At 30.2% G+C, this 25,063-nt stretch overlaps 1 protein-coding gene and 2 non-coding genes across 3 annotated transcripts; 2 read left to right on the top strand and 1 right to left on the bottom strand.

Annotated features, from left to right (window-relative positions):
* Positions 1-3,940: 3,940 nt before the first annotated feature.
* LOC108204139 (uncharacterized) lies at positions 3,941-7,070 on the bottom strand. The gene is made up of 11 exons (XM_064085157.1): positions 6,939-7,070; positions 6,562-6,859; positions 6,275-6,371; positions 6,059-6,180; positions 5,873-5,954; positions 5,670-5,799; positions 5,426-5,577; positions 4,488-4,608; positions 4,199-4,399; positions 4,031-4,105; positions 3,941-3,949 (listed from the first exon to the last, which is right to left on the bottom strand). Exons 1-11 carry the CDS (start codon positions 7,068-7,070, stop codon positions 3,941-3,943), a joined length of 1,419 nt encoding a protein of 472 aa, XP_063941227.1.
* Positions 7,071-23,057: 15,987 nt separating this feature from the next.
* TRNAP-UGG (transfer RNA proline (anticodon UGG)) lies at positions 23,058-23,131 on the top strand. The gene has a single exon. It is a non-coding gene; the product is annotated as a tRNA-Pro (tRNA).
* A 130-nt stretch (positions 23,132-23,261) lies between these two features.
* On the top strand, positions 23,262-23,335 carry TRNAW-CCA (transfer RNA tryptophan (anticodon CCA)). Its single transcript has one exon. It is a non-coding gene; the product is annotated as a tRNA-Trp (tRNA).
* The last annotated feature ends 1,728 nt before the right edge of the window (positions 23,336-25,063 follow it).

A 25,063-nucleotide genomic window follows, 5' to 3' on the forward strand; every position in this document is an offset into this window, starting at 1 on the left:
GCTGACATCTTCACAAAACCTCTTCCTGAAGAACGATATGTCGTGCTGAGAAGGGAATTGGGCATGTGTGATGTGCAGTGAGCAAGCTAATAAGCTTGGTCCGGGTACTATCAGCTTACTCTCTGTACTTTACATATTGTTGCTTATTTTTGCATGAGGGTCATTCCAAGCGTTTATAGTTAGTTTATCTTCATAAATCAACTATCCGTTATGTGAAGATTACCATGATTTTATGTGTTGAATTGTGTTACGTGATTATGTGATAATCTATGTGAATTTAAGATTAGATTAAAATTCAAATTTTAAGTGTTGCTATTTAAGTGGAAATCTGCTGAGACTAGTTACTTAGATTTTGTTATAAAAATTTATCTGATATATCATGTCGTTTCTAACCAAAATTAGTTTTAAAAATATTATCCCTAAATTCTCTCCCGAGATCATTATCAAAAGATTTTTAAAATCTATCATCTCTCCGAGTCTATTCAGTTTCCTCTTTAAAAGCCCTCAACAACCCTCTAGGGTTTTATCTCTCTTCACAAATCGTCTCTTTCAAATCACCATTGCGACAATCGGCGCTCGGGTAGCTATGAAGAAGAAAACCAGAGCATCAATGAAGACTTCAACCTCTGGTTCGGTCACTAAACGGAGATTAATTGATGAAGATGATATCGACATTGATACTGATTTGGTTGATATCGAAAGCAGTGATGAGAAATCTGGGGCTCCGAAGGTGGAGAAATCGGGCAAGAAGGCTCGTATGTCAGCTTAAGAGAAGCCGGATGGTCTGGGTCTCGATGATCGCAAGATTATTTTGGGGAAACCTCTATCGGGTAAAGCTTTCTTTAACTGTGGTGTAGTTAAGCTTTTCACTGATTTAGGTTTTGAGTCCTTCTTAATTGACATGCCTAAGATTTGCTATCCCACTCTCGTTCGTGAGTTTTATGTCAATCTTCAGTCGAATGCATCGGGTCATTATGTTTCTTTTGTGAACAACACCAAAATCACACTGTCTTCCTTGTTTTTGAATGCTATTCTGAAAACTCCTCCATCTTCTGTATCGATTTATACTAAACGTGGGTTTCAGCAGTTTGATGATTTTGATGTTAAACAACAGTTTAATGTGTTGTTTGGGGTAGATGGTCCAGTAGACATCTTTCCCTCTACTACCCAGATTTTACCCCTAGCTCATGCTGTCTTTAGGGTCTCGATTGAGAATTTGAGTCCTAGGTTGGGAACTCGATCAAATTTGTCTGCACAAGATGTTATTGTTGTTTCGATGTTGTTGGCTGGGAAACAATTTGATTTGGGTGATTTAGTTTTAAACAATATGGTTGCTGCTGTTGAAGGAAAAACCACTACTGGTTTACCTTATGGGTTACTCCTCACTCGGATTTTTGAGTGGTATGGCGTAAGTTTGGATGGGGTTGAGTCTGTTACTGCAAAAGAATTTTTGGATGCTAAGTGTTTAACTCAGTCTAACTTGAAAGTTGAGAAGGATGGTTCTTTGTCGGTTGTGGAGGTTCCGGTTGTTCCTACTCCACAAGTTTCTCCACTTCCCTCTGCTTCTGTTGATCTTGGTATTCCTGCCAAGGATATTCTTGATTTTATGGATGAACTTCGTGAAAATCACAAGCAGTTAGTGGATGGCCAAAAGCAGCTGTCAGAACAGATGGATGATATTGCTAATCAATTTCAATTCTGGAAAGATTTTGTGTTTGCTGGCAAGACAGGAAATTCTCCTGAAAAGTGTAGCTCAGGGAGCTTTGTTTATGAGCTTCGAAGGAGAATGTTTGGCTCTGCAGGTTCTCCTGATGTCAAATTCGCCTTCACTTCTGAGGATGACGCCGCTAAGAGTCCACGGCCACGCACTGCAATGGATGCTCTTCAGGAAGCTGCTGGTACTGTTTCGAAGGATGCCGCGGGAAATGTGATGGTGGCTGAAGCTCTTGCTGCTGTGGAGCTTGCCAAGAAGTTGGGCTCTAATAAGGAGAAATCTGTGGACGATGACGAGGCTTAAATTTTTTTCACCTTTTAGATGATTAAGGGGGAGAAATTTAGGAACTTTAAAAATAAAACCTGTGCGTGCTTAAGTGTTTAAGTGCAAACTGTTTATGGCCCTATTTGCTTTTGCTTCAGACTAAGTTTGTTGAGTTGTTGAATTTGCTTGGATTTGTTGGTCCTCAGGTGGTTTATCCTGAGTTGAAGTTGTTTTGAATGCTTATCTGTATCCAGGTGGTTTATCCTGGTCAGATGTCTGGTTTATTTATTTATGCAAGTACTTGGTTTATTTGATATCTGATTGCATAATATTTTCTGCTTTGCATATTAGACTGTCATATATCCTATATTTGATTTAAATGCTGAATTGCTATATATGTTAAGTTTAATGATATTAGATTGCTGTATTCAGGGGGAGTTTAAATACTTTTCCTAAATATGGTGTAATCATCAAAAAGGGGGAGATTGATACTCTCAAGGTTTTGATGATCACACTGCCAGCAAGCTAATAGCATAAAACTAGTGCTTGTTAGCGAGCTATCAAAGTTATATATACTTGTGCTAACAGCTTAATTTGTTTTAGTATTATGTTCAACTGTCAGCAAGCTTACAGGTTGTCATTCAGACTTATCAGCAAGTTCACAACGTGAACAGAATAACAAATGGATAAGGATCAAAGTCGAAAAGCAAGGAGATTTATTAGGAATCGATTTGTAAGGACTTTAATATTTATATATGACTTATATAAATATTAGAGCTCAGTTTTAAATCAAGTATTTCAAACAAAAACGATTTCCTAACCTATGGGAGTTTTTATCTCTTATTCGATCTTATCTAAAACTACTCCTATTTGATTTCAAATTATCATTTTATAAACAAACGTTTACTGAGTTGTTTCAAACGTCTTTATGCTTTTACTCAGTAAAGATACATTGTTCAAACGTTCATTATTCAAGCAAATTAAACGTGAGGTTGTTGGGCCAAGAACGTTGGATAGTTTGTTGAGTTATGACCGTTTGGAATGATGGTATATAAACTTGAGTGTGGTTTTCGTTTTGATAGAGAACAAGAACACACTTCAAGCTTCTGAAATACAACACACTTTCATTGCAAAATCTTTACTTGAGCTCTAGTGTTTATATTCGTATATATATCTATATTGAGTTCATAGTTTCGGTTGTATTACACTCATACATTGTATTGTTCAAGGTGTAATGTTTTGTTGCTGTGTATCGAGCTTGTGAAACAAGGGAACAAGGGGACTAGTTAGCTAGAAGAGTATACTTGGGAAGTATAGGTCTTGGAGAGCTTTTGGTTCGTGGTTCAGGGGTTTCAGCAAGCTGATAACAAGTTGGTAGGGGACCAGGACGTAGACCATTAGGGTTAGGGGTCGAACCTGGCTAAAATTCTCTGTGTTGCTAGCTTACTGATTATATCTGTTTTGCATTGCATCTGCATTGTTAGCTAGCTGACTGTTTACTCTGATAATTAACAGTGACTAGTGATCTTTGCCCGTGCTTCGCACACTCCAATGTTTTTTTATTTTTTGTTCTGAAAATCATATTCAAATTTTATTGAAATCCTCGTTAAGTTGGACGCATTTATTTTTGTTTGACTACTATTTTTCTTTGTATTTCTGCATTGACACCATATCAACTATGAAATATAATTTATCCAACATTAATCGAATAAAAATAAATATGTAAATGAAAGGTAGACTTATAATTCAGAATTAGAAAGCAAAGCAATCCTTGAAAGTAATACGATTTCATGTGTCTGAATGAAAAACACACCACTACTAAAATATGCAGAACAACACTGAATTTAATAGAAAAGGAAAAAACAGTATGAAATGAAAAATAAAATAAAACGGTGAAGAAGAACATTTCCGGCTATGCATAACATAAACAGATTGCTCGATTCTCCGGTATTTCCGCTACGATTACTTCTCCTATTTTGATAGGAATTTGATGTTAGAGTCAAACAAAATTATTAAATGTAAAATGGTCATATAGTTGTTGTGAGATCTTACCAATTTAACCTTTTTAGAAGTTGATTTGGATGTTCCCGGGGTATCACCACTCTCGGAAAGATTAACAACTGAGCTCTGTAAAATATAAGTAATTACATATTGCATATGCATGAATAAGTCTATAATTAAGTAGTTTGTAATGAGAAGATAGTGCAAGGGGTTGCTCACATCTCCAACAGCAGAAGTTGTACACTGTGTATCTGTTGATGAGGAGATCGTGGAGCCAGAATTGCTTGCATAACATGCATCAACAACAAAATATAGTCTGCTCTTGGAGGCTATATTATCTTCCTTAATAACTATTTTGAGCTTAAGCTCCTTTTCAGTAATTGATCTAATCTGCGGAGGAAATTCATTTGTTGTGAGATCCTACAGAAAATGGCATAGCGAGTTAATCCTGGGAAGTGTAATGATACATGCATGTATTCGGTGAGTGTGTTCATTCAAGTACTCTCACCTTAAACTTATCAGAAATGAGTTTAGTTGCCGTTGTCCCGATCATCCTCTTGGCGGCACGATCAAGCAAAACAAAATTGTATGCCTCAGTAGAATCTTCACCAAGAATTACGATCCTGTACCTGATGGATTGAGAAGCAATATTGGAGTTTAGCTGTTGTAATAGTTGAAGACCAGTATCGGCTCAACACTAAAGTTAATTAAGTGGTTGCTTAGGGCCAAGACCCCAAAATTTATAAAATTATATATATGTATATGTATATAGTTAAGTAATAATAATTAGATTTTAATTTGTAAGTATGGAAAAAACAAAATATATAAAATAAATATGAATTATTGTGCTTTTAAAAGAATATATATATATATATATATATATATATGTATGTATATATAATGAAATTTTAATGAATATAAAGAAGATTAACTTGAAAAATGAGAATTAGATAAATCAAATGATTTTAATTTTTTTTAGTTATATGTGTATTAAGTACTTACTAAATGGAATAAAATTTACAGTTTAAATATAAAATATTTATTTTTATTTTTCATAAATTTTATGTTATTATAAATTATGTGATTTAACTTTTTTGTGCTATAGTACTTTTAAATATTTAATTAATTTAAATGCTACATTAATATATAAATTAGCGTAATTATAAATAAAAAGCATAATATATAAAATGCTGTATAAATTTTTAAAAAATATATATATAATTCATTATCATTTTTCCATAAATAATGTTTATGCATAATTATTTTATAATAATGTAAAATACACACTAATTTAAATCTAAGGAGATAAGTATACATGATAATCAATAATAATATACTAATTTGGATATCAAACAAAATAAAAATATTTTTGATATCCAAACTCACTTAAGGCTCAAATTTAGTTGAGACTCAAGACTTAGAGCTGATCAAGCTATGTTAACTTACCTTTTTTCAGCAACATGAATGTTCTTCTTGCAATTGTCACAGTATAGCTTTCCTTCAAGATTCTGCACCTCATTTTCACAACCTCCGCAGCTATCATACCACCAGCGATTTTCCTCTACCCTTACAACTTTGATGTTGCAGTAAACATTTTTCTACATGATTTTAATAAAGAAAATGAGCAAGATCCTCTTGACAATATACATATCTTTTTTTTTATATTTGCAGGGAAGTGAAGAATATCAACCTTTATGTAATCAGCTGCAGCTAGTTCAGCTACCTGCTTTAAATTCAGTGTCTGCACGGCCTCACTTACATGCCGTTGAGAAAATCGTTGGCCATCATTTTCACGTGGAGTATAGCCTTCCTCAATGAGCCTAAAAAATATATTAAGCATGATTTTACAAATTCTAGGATCTGCATAATAAAAACTGCACCACAATATGATACCTCTGTCGCATTGCAATAACAGCATCAATATCAAGGTTCATGTAAGCCTTTGAAGAAGACGTTGTACTTAACTGGACAGAATCTGATTTGAAGCATAATTTCAAATTACATACACATGAGACTGAAATCATACAAAACATGAATATGATACAAACATTATTCTTGCCACATCCTTTTAATACTTACTTCTGTGTGTGTTCATCTTTGTACCAGTGAGTATTACAATGATGGGTGTCTCAACTGCTTTTTTCCTTTCATCATCTATTCTCTCTGCAAGGTCCCCCCATGCAGTAGCCTTGTGTGAATACCTGCATATTATATTTTTAAATAACTAAGTTGTGTGAAGAAGAAAAGATATAAACTCATAAAGCCAAACCACATATAATAAAGTCTAGAACCAACCTTCCATCAGTTATCCTGAAACGAATTATACTCCTTGGTCCATTAACAGTATCGATCCGATCAAGATTTTCACAATTCTCAAATACTCCCATAACATCTGATTCACATTTGTATCACACAACAGGTCATTTAACCTAAGTATGCAATATATTTTATAATGTTCAATAACATAATAATAGATACAATAATATATGCATATAGAATACATCAGTAATACAGTAATACCATATACAATATAAAATAATAAAGAATACAATGTAAATAATAAAGAATAAGATAGATGTCACCTGTGGAGAATTCGCGAGTCTTTTGATCACCGTACGATTCTGCAAGCTTGAACAGATCTCCCAAATCAACAAATTCAAACTTATGCATGGGTATCATAAAGTCATCAGTGTCAACTTTCTCAACAATAGTAGAGTTTGAAAAATTAATGAGGATCTTGCTTGACACGGGCCTAAACGAACCAAATGCAGCTTTTGTGTAAAAATTAGTGATGGTGTACAGAGATCCCTCCTCTATACTGATTTTCTTTGATAGGGCAGTCCAGTTGTCCGCATAAATAAATGCATGTACATGAACGTTCTATAGGATAAAAATGGAAGCCATGAGAAAGGATAGACAAACAAACAATAAAAAAACAACAGAAGAAAACTGGACTTACCTCCTCATCAAGAAGCAGCAGATTGTAACCGCCAGTGGTGGAGATGGAAGGCCACATCCTGGTTACACGTACCTTGACGCACCAATTAGTTCTAGTTGTATCAAGTGAAGAAAGCTGATCATAGTCATTCATCTTGGTACTGAAAAGCTTGCGAAACAACTTAACTGAGAACAATATATATATTAAAGATGGTTGGAAGAATAAGTTTCTGAAAACCTTTACTATTAATCAGTGAGAGATCCGTGTGGTTTGGTATGCAGTAAGATAGTGGGGTATATATGTTAGCAAACATGGGGTGATTTTGGGTCAGTTGTTGATCATGGGGTGGAATGATGGTATCAGTTGGCATAAATCGTGGATTAGATGACTTTTAATTGATTTTTTGTTGTCAAAATAGCAATCTCAGACAATTATTTTATGGAAAATATTTTTTGTAAATTAATTTATGCAGACTATCCTAATTTATGAATTGATAATGTAATATAAATAATAATAATAAAAGAAGATCTAAATTATATGTTACAAAATATACTAAAGATCAGAATAATAAGTTTGAAATAAATACTTGGCCGATAATATGTAGATTAAGTGGTTAACTAAAATAAAATGATGTAAAAATATTTAATTTTAGTTTTATTATCATATAACGCACCAAAAAATGAAAATTGAACATTTTAAAATTATTCAAAGCAAAAGTTAAATAACCATAAATATCAATAAATTATCCAAAGCAAAAGTCGGGAATATATACTTGGTTATACGGTAATATTTAATCATAATAATAAAAAAAACAACTAATATTACATTTTTTACAGGTTTCTAAAACGAATAATAAAGAAGATAAGGTTTAATAAAAATAATAAGTTACGCAACAATAAATTTTTTCATATAATATATAATTTAAATATCTACATACCGTAGTATCAAGTGTTTTAAAATGTTGCTAATTATAAAATGTTCCCGGTTAGTTGTCATTCTACTATTCAGAAAAACTATTATTTTAATTTAATTAGTTTCTAACATGACAGTGGATCAAGTAAAATCAATAAATATAATAAGAGACTCCTTTGAAGTAAAATCAATAACTATTTTTAAGTAAAAATAAGAATGAAATAAGACAAACCTGATTTATTTAAGCATAAATAAATTATGTAAATTTTTTCTGGTCATTTTCAACAATAATACATGTTAAGAAAAAAAAATGTAGACACTTTTTTTTATTTAAAAATAGAAAACTTGTATATGCATCGAATGTGTTTTTTTAGTAAGAAAAGGTTTGTGAAAACACGACAAAAGTTTAAAATAAGTATAAATATTAGAATAATCCAAATATAACTATTTTTAAGTAAAAATAAGAATGAAATAAGACAAACCTGATTTATTTAAGTATAAATAAATTATGTAAATTTTTTCTGGTCATTTTCAACAATAATACATGTTAAGAAAAAAAAATGTAGACACTTTTTTTTATTTAAAAATAGAAAACTTGTATATGCATCGAATGTGTTTTTTAGTAAGAAAAGGTTTGTGAAAACACGACAAAAGTTTAAAATAAGTATAAATATTAGAATAATCCAAATATAACTATTTTTAAGTAAAAATAAGAATGAAATAAGACAAACCAGATTTATTTAAGTATAAATAAATTATGTAAATTTTTTCTGGTCATTTTCAACAATAATATATGTTAAGAAAAAAAAATGTAGACACTTTTTTTATTTAAAAATAGAAAACTTGTATATGCATCGAATGTGTTTTTTAGTAAGAAAAAGTTTGTGAAAACACGACAAAAGTTTAAAATAAGTATAAATATAACTATTTTAATTAAAAATAATGTCTTCAAAGATTTCAAATCCTCTTTCATTTAAAAGATGAATCCTCTTTCATTTAAAAGATGAATTAGTGACGGTACAAATAAAAATTCAGTTGAAGCGTGAGAATGGGTCAGACCCGGATATAGATGATGGCTCCATCTTTTGGTGAAAAGACCATAATGTACAGGGGAAAAAATGCACGTGAAGGAGGTTGAGGGTCAGTTAGAGTAATCCTCTTTCATTTAAAAGATGAATTAGTGACGGTACAAATAAAAATTCAGTTGAAGCGTGAGAATGGGTCAGACCCGGATATAGATGATGGCTCCATCTTTTGGTGAAAAGACCATAATGTACAGGGGAAAAAATGCACGTGAAGGAGGTTGAGGGTCAGTTAGAGTAATTAGATAAAAGCCAATGCTAGTAAGCTTTAAGAATATATTGATAATTAACAGCAAGCTGTCTATGTCAGTATAAATATTCCGTAACATTAAAAATCGGTCATATTAGCCATAACACCTATTCACCCCCTCTAGGTGTGTAATTTCAAATATTACTATAATAATTGACAAGAATGACATAAAAATAATAATAGTTTTAATAAATAATGTATATTAATTACGTAAATCTAATATAATTCATAAAAGATTAACATGCATATTAAATTATAAAATCAAAGATATTTATATCCAAAATTGATGCATATGTATATAAAACCATATTTTTCAGAAATTAATTATAAACATTGTTGTAATCACTCCAAAACAATTTTGGGATCTAATGAAAATCAGACTCAATTATATACTAAAGTAAAATAATTAATAAAAGATAAAAGTATGGAACTTTAAACAAGATATTATACAGACACTTAATAGACATAATATGCAGTAGCCAACAGTATGTGTAAAACTAGGCAGGCACAACACAGTGACAAACTAAATTCAATGTAGTATACATGTTATACATATAATATCAAATATCAGCAAAGAGTGTAGAACATAGCATACACAGTACATAAGCATGACATAAACCTAGAGGTACCTTGTAGAAGAGAAGAGCTGTACAAGAAATGAAAATAAGTGAAACAAGTACGTGTATTTATGTACATAATTGGTTCAATGTGTTCCTACAATTATGGTGGGTAGGTGATTACTATTTTGAATTAACATCTATTCACGGAAGTTTTGGCCTAAATCTTTGCTTAGAGATAACACTTCAGTATATAAATATCTTATAAAGTAACAACACACGTATTAAAATATAATCACATAAGAAATATATTTTATTAAAGTTTTAAACACCATTGAAAAGTTTTTTTTTAACAAAGAAAATACAGGCTATCACAATAATATAAAACAAATAGTACATAAATTTGATAAAATCTAAATATATTATCATAAATATTAGAAGTCATAATCTTTACTTTGTTGTGGTAACATTCAATAATAATATGTAAAACTCTATACATAAAATTTTTACTCTTTCAACTCATATTTAAATGTAATTAATTGGTTGATATTTATTTTGAATTTAATGATTTAAAGTGTTAAGATCGGAGAACAAAGTGAAATGATTTAGATCAAGTTATATGAAAATGGATGAGATTTGAATTCCAAACCCATGATTCAACTATTTACAATTTGCATCACTGTTTGAATTCCTTCTCACATTCAACTCAAAAACCTCGGGTTCAAGTTGCAGCTTCACATAAGAGTAATGTAAGCATTTTACCTAGATCATCTTGGAGGAACAAAACTAGTCCTTGAAAATGATCTGCAAGGGATTTTGAACAATATATTCACTTCAGTCCAATAACATGATTTGCTAGGAACATTGTTATATGTTAAATATAAACATTTGTTATATATGTTATGGAGAAAAGATTATAAGCGGAACACTATTTCATTGGATCGGATCATAGATATGTTTTAAAAAACAAAATAAAAAATATATTCTGTTACAACATATTTTATAAATTTATTATTTTATGAATACTACCATTTCACACAAAAATTTAGAATCATGTATGTTGTGCAAGAAGAAAAAGTTGTATAAATAAAATGATTTTTGTAAACATATTTCACAGAAGAATATATTTTGCAATATTTTCTTTTCCATGTCCAAGATCTTTATAGAACTAAATTAACTCTTCTATGCACATAAATAATGTCAAATTTTGTAGGGTTGTATTTGTAAATTTGTAAAGGTTAAAAGATAGAACACTATGTCATGAAAAAAGTCTAAGGTGTTGTCAGAACTGTACTCATACATAGGCCATGTTTAGGAATTAGCTGTTAGGTGTTAGCGGATTGAATGAGAAGTTTTGACTTGGTGATTGAAGTAGATGTTTTGACTAGCGAATTGAATTAGCAGTTTCTCGTAAACTATTTGGTAAATAGCCAAATGATTAGTTTTTTCTGACACAAACCAAAACCTTTAACCCAAAAATCTCCTTAAAGTAGCTTTTTCAAAATTATCTTTTTGGATCCAAACATCTATTACAATCCTCTTATAACTACCAAACACTAACATTCGGGAATTCTAGTCGTCAAATCTCTAAAACAGCTTAAACCTCTATTTTTGCCAAAAATCTTTAACTTCCAAATGGGGTTGTAACAAAGAGATTGGAGTTTGCACGTGGTTATAAATTAAAGAAAAAAGTGCATTTTGTTAACGTGCATTTCGAGAGTTCATGCCTTTGTAATATTCTAACTAAATAAATATTCTACATTTATAATTCTATTTAATTAAATGTTGCTCAATGTGTGTACTTTTGTCAATTCCACCTAAGCACGTGAGTTAAAAGTGAATGAAAAGATAGATAAAATTTTCTTTTGCAGATTCTTGGACACTTTATATTGCTCCCACAAACACAGATGCATTTGCATCTCGTGTAGACGCACACAGACATTGCCATGGCCATCGGCGGCCTTTATCTCCTCTAGATGCATACCGACAAATATTCTTAGATCTTATTGCCTCATAGATATTATCGCCTCATAGATCATATCGCCTCATGAGTACTTGACTATATATTTCTAGTCTCTTCAACAATTGAAAAATCTAAACCCCCCGCCCCCAAATATTTCCTCTTTCTCTCGCGATTCGGTAGTCTCTCTCCGCAGTAAATACACAAAGGTAAGGTGGTGTGTGTCCAATACGGTAGTGTTTTCTTTGTTGTAAATATCTAAAGGTAAAGTGGTGTGTGTCCATGTATAATCGAGTAATTAGATTGAATGAACTAATAATTAGTAAGTACTCATATGTTTTCTTGCAATTGATTCCAATTTCAGTTTTCGAATTTATACTGAGTTTTCGTTTTTGATTTCTAACTGCAACAGATCTTGCTAAAATTTACTTTAGATATTTTACAATTATGATCAGCAAAATAAAAGAGGTATAAGATGTGGGGAATGTGAAGGGTAAGAAAAGAAGCTCTGTCACATGACTCCGTGGCCCCGGTGGCACCATCGATGCTATGCAAACATAATAGTCCTCGTTATAATGGTAATAACTCTATGTATTTATCTAGTGTTAATTATGATTTTATTATTTGTATTTCTCATGTTATAATATAATAAATTTTTACTTGGTTTATAAGATCTATAAATCATTGTAATATCCTAAGGATGATCACTATATTGTAGAGTTTACCAACTAAATAAAAAACTAAATTATAAAACTAGAATTTACTAATGTCTGAAAATCTGAAAATATTTGAAGAACTGGGAATATTGGTCATTGTTAATTTGTGTGATATTTGAACTTTTTGATGTGCAAAATATGTATAGAATCATATTTGTGTGATATCTAGTGTTAATCATATTTTGCACATCAAAAAGTTCAAATATCACACAAATTAACAATGACCAATATTCCCAGTTCTTCAAATATTTTCAGACATTAGTAAATTCTAGTTTTATAATTTAGTTTTTTATTTAGTTGGTAAACTCTACAATATAGTGATCATCCTTGGGATATTACAATGATTTATAGATCTTATAACCAAGTAAAAATTTATTATATCATAACATGAGAAATACAAATAATAAAATCATAATTAACACTAGATAAATTCATAGAGTCATTACCATTATAACGAGGACTATTATGTTTGCATAGCATCGATGGTGCCACCGGGGCCACGGAGTCATGTGACGGACCTTCTTTTCTTACCCTTCACATTCCCCACATCTTGTACCTATTTTATTTTGCTATTATAACTGTAAAATATCAAAAGTAAATTTTAGCAAGATTTGTTGCAATTAGAAATCAAAAACGAAAACTCAGTATAAATTTGAAAACTAAAATTGGAATCAATTGCAAGAAAACATATGAGTACTCACTAATTATTAGTTCATTCAATCTAATTACTCGATTATACATGGACACACACCACTTTACCTTTAGATATTTACAACAAAGAAAACACTACCGTATCGGACACACACCACCTTACCTTTGTGTATTTACTGCGGAGAGAGACTTCCGAATCGCGAGAGAAAGAGGAAATATTTGGGGGGGGGGGGAGGGGGTTTAGTTTTTTCAATTGTTGAAGAGACTAAAAATATATAGTCAACTACTCATGAGGCGATATGATCTATGAGGCGATAATATCTATGAGGCAATAAGATCTAAGAATATTTGTCCATATGCATCTACAAGAGATAAAGCCCGCCGATGGCCATGGCAATGTCTGTGTGCGTCTACACGAGATGCAAATGCATCTGTGTTTGTGGGAGCAATATAAAGTGTCCAAGAATCTGTAAAAGAAAATTTTATCTATCTTTTCATTCACTTTTAACTCACATGCTTAGGTGGAATTGACAAAAGTACACACATTGAGCAACATTTAATTAAATAGAATTGTAAATGTAGGATTTTTATTTAGTTAGAATATTTTAAAGGCATGAAATCTCGAAATGCAGGTTAACAAAATGCACTTTTTCTTTAATTTATAACCACGTGCAAACTCCAATCACTTTGTTACAAACCCATTTGGAAGTTAAAGATTTTTGGCAAAAATAGAGGTTTAAGCTGTTTTAGAGGTTTGACGACTAGAATTCCCGAATGTTAGTGTTTGGTAGTTATAAGAGGATTGTAATAGATGTTTGGATCCAAAAAGCTAATTTTGAAAAAGCTACTTTGAGGAGCAATCAGCATCTTCGACATCAATCAATTTTTTATTATAAGCATCATACTCAAATCAACTGTAGTAATCAGAATCAGAACGCCGACCTTCAATCTCCTTATATTCTTAAAAAGTTTGCACGCTACACTTTCCTAGGATACAATTGAGATTTTTGAGGATCAAACTGGTTTGATAGAAACAATTCCTTTTTTCGGTCACAGTCTTTCTTCCAAAGGTCAGTGTCCTGGGGCATGTAGTACCATCATAGTTTTACTTTGTTAGCCCTAGATTCTACAATCTGAGCAACATAAGGTGGATCATCCGGATTAGTGGTCTTATTTATTACTAATTATCAGTTTAATCTAATTACTGAATTATACATGGATACACACCACTTTACCTTTGGGTATTTACGACGGAGAGAAAGACTATCTGATCCCGACAGAAAGAGGGGACAGGGGTTATAATACTGGTTAGTGGAGCATGATCTTCATTGTTTGCCATATTGCAATGGAATCTTACAACTACCTGAAAAGATATCATACTATGATTTCTTATAACTTTTTAGGACGTGAGAAATATCTAAGGTAGTTTGTAATTTTAATCATAGTACGAAGTTTAAATTATACAAAATCTTGAACAATATTCAATACGTTAGGTTTAAATTAGGTGCAAAATGTCTTAAAAAGACAAATAAAATAAACTGTATTAAAAATATTATTCATAATGTTATTTATATTGTCCTCTTACTAGATGTGATAAATATGACATGAAAACTTTTTTAGTATAACTTGTACCTTACACAGAAAATAGTTTTCAAGTATATATACAATAAGTACTTACAAAATAAAATAACACATCACCAAAAAAATTACAAAAAATATAAAAATACATACCTTGTATTTCAATTACCTTGATATAAAGGTTGTAAAATATTTGATCTAGGATCCAGTGAGTCACTTCTATGGTCCTTGAGACATCTACAAGAGAAGAAATGTCATCAAAGTTAAATCTCCTCTAATATTATATCTTTTTCAAATACTAGATAAAATTAAAATGAATTATGGGTAAACAAGTTCAAAATTGTAAATAAAAGGAAATTTTAAAAAAAAAATGTTTCTTTCTAAAATAACCACAATTGATACAAGGTGCATCTCTACTAACAAACCTTAATTTGATTTCTAGTAGCATACCCTCTAAGAATAAAATTAAAGCTATTAGAGATCAAATCAAGTAGATTACACAAGCATAGAGTATAATTTAACATAAAATAACATTAGCATGTAAAACATAGAGTAATTGAATGAGTGTATGAGTATACTTACACGTAATACCCAATATATACAAATTGAGGGTAAAAGAATTCAAGATAAGCCATAAGATTAAGATTAACTGAGCTAAATTATGAGGTAAGAGAAGAGGCGGCGGTGTGCTATGCCAGTCTTGAACTAAGAGGATTAGGGTTTTTCGTCAATGAGTCGGTCAAGGTTGAAATTATATGTCTGGTGTATGGGCTCAATGGGCTTTTGTTTAAATTTTGGTAAATTAAATTTTGCTTAAACTCTAACTTGTATAGCCCAACTCCTAAAATGTATATTAATTAGTTGGCTAAAACTGAAATGATAGGACGGGTCTTGTTTACATTTAAATTCACTCACATGGTCTATAAGTTGAATTGTTCAATAAACTTATGTGGATAAAAGAATTTCAAAAAGTTTTTCCTTTATTTTCACTTAGCACCCAATACCAAAAGTCTATATTTACTATATCGAGTAGTTTGTATTTAAATAGTTGTATTTATTAATTATTATATTTTAATTAAAAAATTTGTCTATCTAAATATTTGTAGTTGAATAACTTAAATTTTACAAAAAAAAAAATTGAATTTCTGAAAAAAATATTCATTACCAATCACTTTAAAGTAAATTTACCCAAACACATAAATAATGTATAATTAGTAACTTAATTATACGACAATTATATTTCCTTAAATTAAAAGTGATTCATTATACATTAATCAAACACATTGATAAATACTAATGTTTACTACTAATTATTATAAAAAGATCAAATAACTTTTTCTTTCTCTTCCATTTGTTTAATATATAAAACATACAATATTAAGTGTAATATATATATTTTTTCTCTTATGTAATATTAATAACTTAAAAAATAACACTTGACGTAGTTATTGTGCTTAAATGGCTTTTATCAGCTTTCTGTCGACAAATTACGTGATTGGTTAATAATTGCTCGGGTGATTTTTCTTTTCTATTAAAACTTGTTTTGTTAGGACTACCTCTTTTCCTGGCGTTACCTCGTTCAAGAATTGTTTTTATCCAATCAGTAGGAATCAATAGAAAAGGCAAATCATTAACTCGAAAAATCTTGTAGGTTTAAAATTTAATTTTCAATAAAATGTATTTCTTCAAGCCACTATTTGGAATATAAAAGACTCTTATTTTCTTATATTTAATATTTTTAACAAATTAACTTAAAAAGGAACCATAATACTAATAAAATTAAGTAATGTTATACTAATTGTGTAACCTAAATATTGGATTATAGAGAAATAATACACTCCTTCCCACCTTTGGCTATTCATGGTCATCTTTAACCGTATATATTGATAAAACCTGAGGTTGCTATAAATTCAATCTGGTGAATTAGTTACGTACAAATGATCTCCTCTATAACTATTTAATACAAAGCTAAAGATATGACAATTATAATATAGTACATGTTCTTTAACTCTCAAGCTCCTGCATCTCTCTTCGTGCTTAAGTGTTGGAGTGGGAACACAAAGTGAAGTGAATGCACAGAATACATATATGATTTGTAGACTTGTTGTGACGTGGCTGAGTTGAGGCCAAAGGAATCGGTCTTTTCAAAACAATATTTCTTAAGTTGTTCATTCCCACTCAACTGTTCCAATATTGATCAATTAACAAATAAACAATTAAATCAATCATTCCTTATCATTAGAATAACTCGTTCCTTATATTAAAAAACCGTTTTCGTGGTAGACGGTCCAGAATATTATTTTCTTGGTAGACTATCCAGTATACCAAGACTATCCTTCTCATTTGTAAGTACAATTAGCAAGCTTGTGGGGAACTTAGTTTTTGCTTCAAATATTGATTAAAATAATATGCTCACAAAATTCTTCCTGTACTTCAACTAAATCACTCATAATTAATTAGCCTCAAAATCCTCGAACTTTATTGTCACCGAGGCTTGAACATATTATTGAACTTCTTCCCGTGATTTATTCCCGTGATTTATGATAAACTGCAGATGTCTTTAATATAAATTGATCTTTTGTTTTTTGCCTCATTGTCTTGACTTAAGATTCCCATGAGATTAATATTGTTTTTCGTCTATAATTTATTGAGTTATTTGTCCTCTATTATGGAGATGCTTTTCAAGGTAAGTGATCATGACTTATGACCTCCATAAGACCTAACCAGTTCATTCTAAGGTGAGGACTCTCCTCAGTATATAGTGAGTTGTGACTGTCTTAAAACTTTGCAAACCAAATCGTTCATGTATATGTTTTTGGCTTATTGACCACGAAATGACCAATATACATAAACATCTATGCATTAAGACCCATGTATGAGTGTTAGGTCAAAGATCCCAAACCATGAAAGACTTTATGTTCCCAAGCATAAATTCCCTCATACTAAATGGGCACAATCTAGTCAATTACACAAAATTATTGTGTGTACTTTATTGCTATTTTTTATACATATACATTTTTTAATATTTTCATTTATATTTGTTTTATATAATATTTATACCTTACACCTCCGACCAAACTTAAGCTATTATATATGTACTAAACTCAAACGCAATGCTAAAGATTCTAATCATCAACAAGAGGTTACCCCTCAACAAATAGGCATGTTAACTCCCAATTCATGAGCCACATAAAATTCTGTTAATAAATAATTAAGCTTTACACTAGTGAAACTAAACATTGTAACATCATTAACACGTGATGATAACAAGAGATTAAATTAATAACAAGTTACACAATATATCATCATCGGATACTCACTTAGGATACCAATAATAAGGGATCATCCTATGTTAATATATATATATATATATAGTCCATGTAGTACCGTAGACCACGTATGTTCTGCAACTTTAGAATGGCATAAAAACATTGCAAAATGTATGAAACTTGTTATTTTGTGAAATACATTCTATAAATATCACTATTTCAAGAAAAATATTGAAAATCATTTATGTTCGACAAGTAGAACACATATGTTCTGTAATATGTAAATATGTTCTGCAAACATAACATGTTTTGCAGAATAATGTGTTTTTCACTATTTAACTTGTAGAATGTTTAGGATTGTCAAAACTTTTAACAAAATAATAATGTGTATAGAACATGATTTGCAAAATAACACATTTTGCAATGTTTTTATGTCATTCTATAGTTGCAGAACATACGTGGTCTACGGTACTACAGTAAATATGTGGATTACATGGAACTTTGTTCATACATATATATAGGTAAATATTTTATCTGCATGAGTCAAATGCAGTTGATATAAACTAAAATATGCAATATATAAGTATTTATCCTAACATGAAAATTTTAAAAATAAGTTATAGAGCTATACTTTATTGAACCATTAAAGTGTGTGCCGCGTGTGCGACCCCCAATGTATACAACTCTCAGGGCCGGAAGGGGTATTAAATAAATGATGATGCCTCGGAGGCATCCGTTTGTTTAATACTGAGACATCATTTGTTTAATACTCCCACCGTCCCTCTGGTTTGTATATATTAGAGGACGCGACACGTACTTTAATACTTCTATAATGTATAGCTTTATAACGTATAGCGATATGTGACTCCTAGTTACTTGTTATTTGTGTTAATATTACTCCTTTCAAAGTGTCTAATTTGCCTATTCTTAAATCTTAATCGCAGGCTGTGCATTTGCGGGAATCGTTACAATCCGGATTTGTATGTCCAATGTTACATATGCAAATCAAGGTATATAGTATCCATAATTATAAAAACAATTATTGTTTTATGTATCAATGTATGTGCTTTATTTTCATTTCTAGCATTTCAAAAATGGAAATCTTGAGGTGCATACATGAAACTCTTTTATTTACTCATGTTGAATGTTGAATAGATTCTATATTTTCATAAGAAGTGTGATAACCCCTTTTCAACTATAAGTTGGTTAACTCAATAAGAACTATTATTTGCTTAAACGTCCATGCCCTGTGATTTTAACTCTAATAGAAGTTTCTGTGTTGTGTTGATTGTGCTTTCATTGTTCTTGGTAGGAAAGAGTTCGTGTATTATATTTTGTGATAACTGCAAGAACTCTCCTAGCCAGGTCAGACTTGTTGGGCTTAGGGTGTGTTATACATCTTGTTCTACCTTTTTTGACATTTTCTACTTTCATAATACTCATGAGCAAGCTGCCGGGAAACGCTTTGAAAGGCATCTCAAGTTCCTAGAATGTGCAAAGATATCTAAATAAGAAAATAGAAGTTGATATTTCATATAAAATCCTCCTCCCACATACAAAAATATATGATTTTGTCCGCTAGCCCATTCCCATTTTTGGGCTAAAAAAAAACTGATCATACTAAAGAATATCAGGAACAATACAATAATGCTACTAAACAAGCACCAAGCCCATTCCCATTTTTCATCATTTTAAATATATCAAAAATAAAAATTTATAAATAATTAAAAGGCCGTGTGCATTCCACAACGTATAGGCTAGTATAATATAGTATGAGCAGACTCATATCAAAACTCAAAAATAACTTTATTTAAGTAATATTACAACATTTTAAGTCCTTAATACAAAAATAGTAACAAGACTTTATTACTATTTAAGGTCTAAAAGAAGAGTTTTATCCTTTATGTAATGCAGTTTGTCGTTTGCCACACCCTGGACAAGTAGAATACAAGGTGGATACAAATATGAATACTTAAAAATATGAATAATGCAGTTTCTCCTTAGGTATATATATATATTCTACTTTAAGGTGTGATTATGGTCAAAGATGGTCAATTTGACCATGAATACCAATAAGACACAAGGTGACAAGGAGTATATTATTTCTCTATAATCCAATAATTAGGTTACCCAATTTGTATAACATTACTTTATTTTATTAACATTATGGTTCCTTTTTAAGTTAATCTGTTAAAATTATTAAATATAAGAAAAGAAGAGTCTTTTATATTCCAAATAGTAACTTAAATGAAAAACATATTATTGAAAATTAAATTTAAAACCTACAAGATTTTTCTTGTTAGTAAGTTATTGATATTACATAAGAGAAAAAAAATTATATTACACTTAATATAGTATGTTTTATATGAAATAGATGCAAGACAAAGAAAAAGTTATTTGATCTTTTTATAATAATTAGTAGTAAACATTAGTATTTACCAATGTGTTTGATTAATGTATAACAAAGCACTTTTAACTTTAAGGAAATATAATTATCATATAATTAAGTCATTAATTATATATACATTATTTATGTGTCGGGGTAAATTTATTTTAAAATGATTTTTAATGAATTTCTATCTTAGCAAAAATATTTTTGTAAAATTTAAGTTATTCAACTACAAAGATCTGGATGGATAGATTTTTTAATTGAAATATAATAATTAATAAATACAGCTATTTAAATACAAACTACTCAATTTAGTAGATATAGACTTTGGGATTGAGTACTAAGTGAAAATAAAGGTCCTTTTAAAATTCTTTTACCCACATAAATTTATTTAACAAATCACTGTTTTCACTTTCACCGAGTCCAATTCATGACGTACAAGTTCATTAGAATTCAAACCAACTTATGGTCATCTGAGTGAATTTAAACGTAACCGTGACCGACCTATAATTTCAGTCTTAACCAACTAATTAATATACATTTTAGGTGTTGGGCTATACAAGTTGGAGTTTAAGTAAAAATACAATTTACCAAAATTTAAACATAAGCCCATCTAGCCCATACACTAGTCATATAATTTCAACCTTGGCCGACACATTGACAAAAACCATAGTCATATAAGTTCAAAACTGGCCTAACACAGTGCCGCCTCTTCTCCTCCCTCTTAATTTAGCTCACTTAATCTTAAATTTAGGGCTCATCTTGAATTTCTTTTAACCTCAATGTATATATTTTGGGTACACATGTAAGTACTCATTCAATTACTCCATGTTTTACATGCTAATGTTATTTTGATGTTAAATTATACTTTTATGTGCGTGTAATCTATTTGATATTGATTTGATATGTAATAGCTTTAATTTTATTCTTAGAGCCTAGGCACTTAGAAATTAAATTATGTTTTGTTACTAGAGTTGCACCTTGTATCAATTGTGGGTTATTTTAGAAAGCAACATTTTTTTCATAAAATTTCCTTTTATTTACAATTTGGACTAATTTTCCTATAATTCATTTTAATTTTATCTAGTATTTTAAAAAGATATAATACTAAAGGAGATTTAACTTTGATGATATTTCTTCTCTTATAGAAATCTCAAGGATCATAGAAGTGATCACTTAGTGAATCCTGAATCAAATATTTTACAACCTTTATATGAAGGTAATTGATATACAAGGTATGTATTTTTATATATATAATTTTTAATTTTTTTGGTGATGTGTTATTTTATTTTGTAAGTACTTATTATATATATATATATGTAGAGTCTTACTTCAATACAAACCAAATTAGCCTGGAAACTAAAAACCAGTCTCTGATCAATTTTTTATCACTATTTTTTACTATTGAAATCACTAATTTCTACATGACAAATCACTAATTTATATAAAACATATCTTACAAATATAAATATATACATATACATATATATAAATTAGGTATCTCCTTCACCATTACCAAATTTTTATCACTAGGCACCATTGGCTACCATCAGTACTTACCACCATAACTTAGCATAATTAGCGACTAGTTAGCACAATCACATGCCTCCTCTCATCACTTACTACTATCATGAACCTTCTGTTGTCATTGTCGGTCATGAAAAATGGACAACTAATAATTAAGATAAGTAGATTTTCTCAAATATGAAAAATAAATTTGTAGATTTTATTATATAAAAAAGTGATTAATACAGTATAAACTAGTGATTGCTTAGTTGTACTCAATGATAAATATGACATGAAAAGTTTCCCCTTGGCCATGAACCCCCTTTGGATTTTTGATTTACTCAACTCTTCCATTTGCGATCCGAAACGAAGAAGAAGAAAGGAAGTAAAAATAGAAGTTATTAGCTTGAAATCCAATTATAAAAAATTCCCGGCAATCAATATCAATATACTAAAAAAATTTCTAAACTTTATTTCAAATCACAGTATTTCATTTACATTTAAGTACCTTGTATAAGAGTCTTGTCCTAGATCTAGGCCGACCCTGTTTATTCTACCTCCATCCCTAGTTAATTTTTGAATTTAATAATTTATTAAATTCAAACTTGAACCCAAGTCTCGAAGCTGTTGAATACACCCTTTCTTTTTTCTCTTTCCTCCCTTTAAGGAAAAAAGAGAAAAAAGGGGCAAAGGATTAGTAAAAAATATTTAATTTTATCTCCAATCTTCGTTATTTGGTATCGTATCAATAACTAGAATCAAAAAAAGGGGAATGTCAACGCATCTGGGAAAAAACGATTAATCTCTATCAATAGACCTGCTAAAGACCCGAACCATAGAGTACTTAATACCGGTGCCACGGAAAGATATGTTTTTAGATCTCGCATTGAAAAATCTCCTTCCTTTTTTTATTGTAATCTAAAATGATAATGATAATACATATATGATCAGATGCATATGCAGTTAAGAACCTTGTACACGGAATCCCTAATTCAAATTGAAATTTACAACTATCCGGTAAATACAATTTTTCTTAAAACATAAAAAAGGTCCCTTTCGTCCCGAGCATTCCCGAAAACTACTCATTTATTTTTACGACAGGTTCCGTTCCGTATCTCATACGTATATAAGACTTTTCTTTTACTATTATTATATGTTAAATGGGACCAAAAAGACGAAATGCCCATATAAATTGTATAGATCAATGGACGAAATAACGATGTGGAAAACAAGACAGGAATTCTATACAATGATACTGTAGACCAATTGTAGGGATGTAGCGCAGCTTGGTAGCGCGTTTGTTTTGGGTACAAAATGTCACAGGTTCAAATCCTGTCATCCCTACCTATTACTTCTTCGTTGAGCAGTAACGAGGGATTAATTAAGATCGATTCCAATTATATTAATATATAATCGTTCATTAAATTGGGGTTAAAAAAAGTGTCTTTACGTTCTTGTCTTTGATGATAAGAAAGCGCTCTTAGTTCAGTTCGGTAGAACGCGGGTCTCCAAAACCCGATGTCGTAGGTTCAAATCCTACAGAGCGTGATTTCCTCCTTATTTTTCTTAGATCAAATTAGACTGAAAGAGCTTCACTAACTTGAACCGAAATCTAAATTCGACCCAACTTTTTAATAGACAAAGAAAATAACTATATAATTGTAACGACCCAACTTTTTTAAGCCAATAATTAATACTTAAATGCTAAATCTCAAATCTCAAATGTCATTTAACATAATAAAATCCAAATGCAGCGACATTACAATTAAAATTAAAGAAATCACAGTCTGACATAATCTCGAATAAAGTGACATGACTCTATACTAGAAATATGCAAGTTCAAATATTTGGAACAAACTAAGCCAATTATCTCCCGATCCAAAAGCTAGGCACCTGAAAATTTGTAAGTAATGAGCTACACAAGCCCAGCAAGATAACCAATCACACAAGCTAATGGATCAAGTATTTTACATAACTTCATAAGTTTCATAAATCGAGAATCATTATATAAGATAATTCCACAGCTTGCTAAGGTCACAAATACCCGGTGACTCGGTATCATAAATTCATAATTTGTCAGTAATGCGCCCCTTACTAAGGTATCATAAAGTGCGCAACCCCAAGGTATCATAACAGGCACCCCTCGTACGGTATCATAGCTAGTTCCGGAACTATACGCAGATACTAACAGTTTCATTGGTCAGAGCTAATTGAGAATTCTTATATGTAAAATATTTAACTTTGATCCAAATATTTAAAGAAAAACAAAGTTTCAAATAAATACAATAGCAAGACTGAAAAGTTAACTTACCTTAACTTGCAACACCGATGCACAATAATAATATAATAATATTATTACATGTTGCACCCAATTTGCATATTTATAAAATAAATTAAACATAAGATTAATAATAAGTTTCCATATTACTTATATATAATATAATCATACACAATAAATTTAGCTTGGCACATAATTAAATATGCAACTCTAATAAAAAAAATGACATAAGAAAGAGACTCTTTAAAATAGTTTGTCCTTAGAAAATAAAATAACCTCATATATTACAAAATTTATTAATGAGAGTAATTACATTAAACCATTACTCATATAACTAATCTTAACAATTATACAAATAAATAAAAGATGATATAAACTAAGTGCATAGAATAATCATAACATTTTTTTTATAAGCCAGTACAGTATAACCTGCACTGTCTGTGCAGATAACCACATAAAGCCCACTCAACAAGCCCATCCATCACTTATGATACAAATAATTCACAATTTACTCTATCTGTCCATGTCCCAAAGACTCCCAGTAAACTGACTTCAACAAAAACTAATGATTTCTACATATGTAGCCAATCAAATATAAACACACAATATTAAACAATCTCATAATATACAAATCTCCATCAATATTTACTAAACAATTTTTTTTATAAATATACAAGTAAAAATTAGTCTTATAATAAAAATATTACTATAATAATTGACAAGAATGACATAAAAATAATAATAGTTTTAATAAATAATGTATATTAATTACGTAAATCTAATATAATTCATAAAAGATTAACATGCATATTAAATTATAAAATCAAAGATATTTATATCCAAAATTGATGCATATGTATATAAAACCATATTTTTCAGAAATTAATTATAAACATTGTTGTAATCACTCCAAAACAATTTTGGGATCTAATGAAAATTAGACTCAATTATATACTAAAGTAAAATAATTAATAAAAGATAAAAGTATGGAACTTTAA

The sequence above is a fragment of the Daucus carota genome, chromosome 9 (genome assembly GCF_001625215.2).
Source record: "Daucus carota subsp. sativus chromosome 9, DH1 v3.0, whole genome shotgun sequence".
In the NCBI taxonomy this organism is placed as follows: domain Eukaryota; kingdom Viridiplantae; phylum Streptophyta; class Magnoliopsida; order Apiales; family Apiaceae; genus Daucus; species Daucus carota.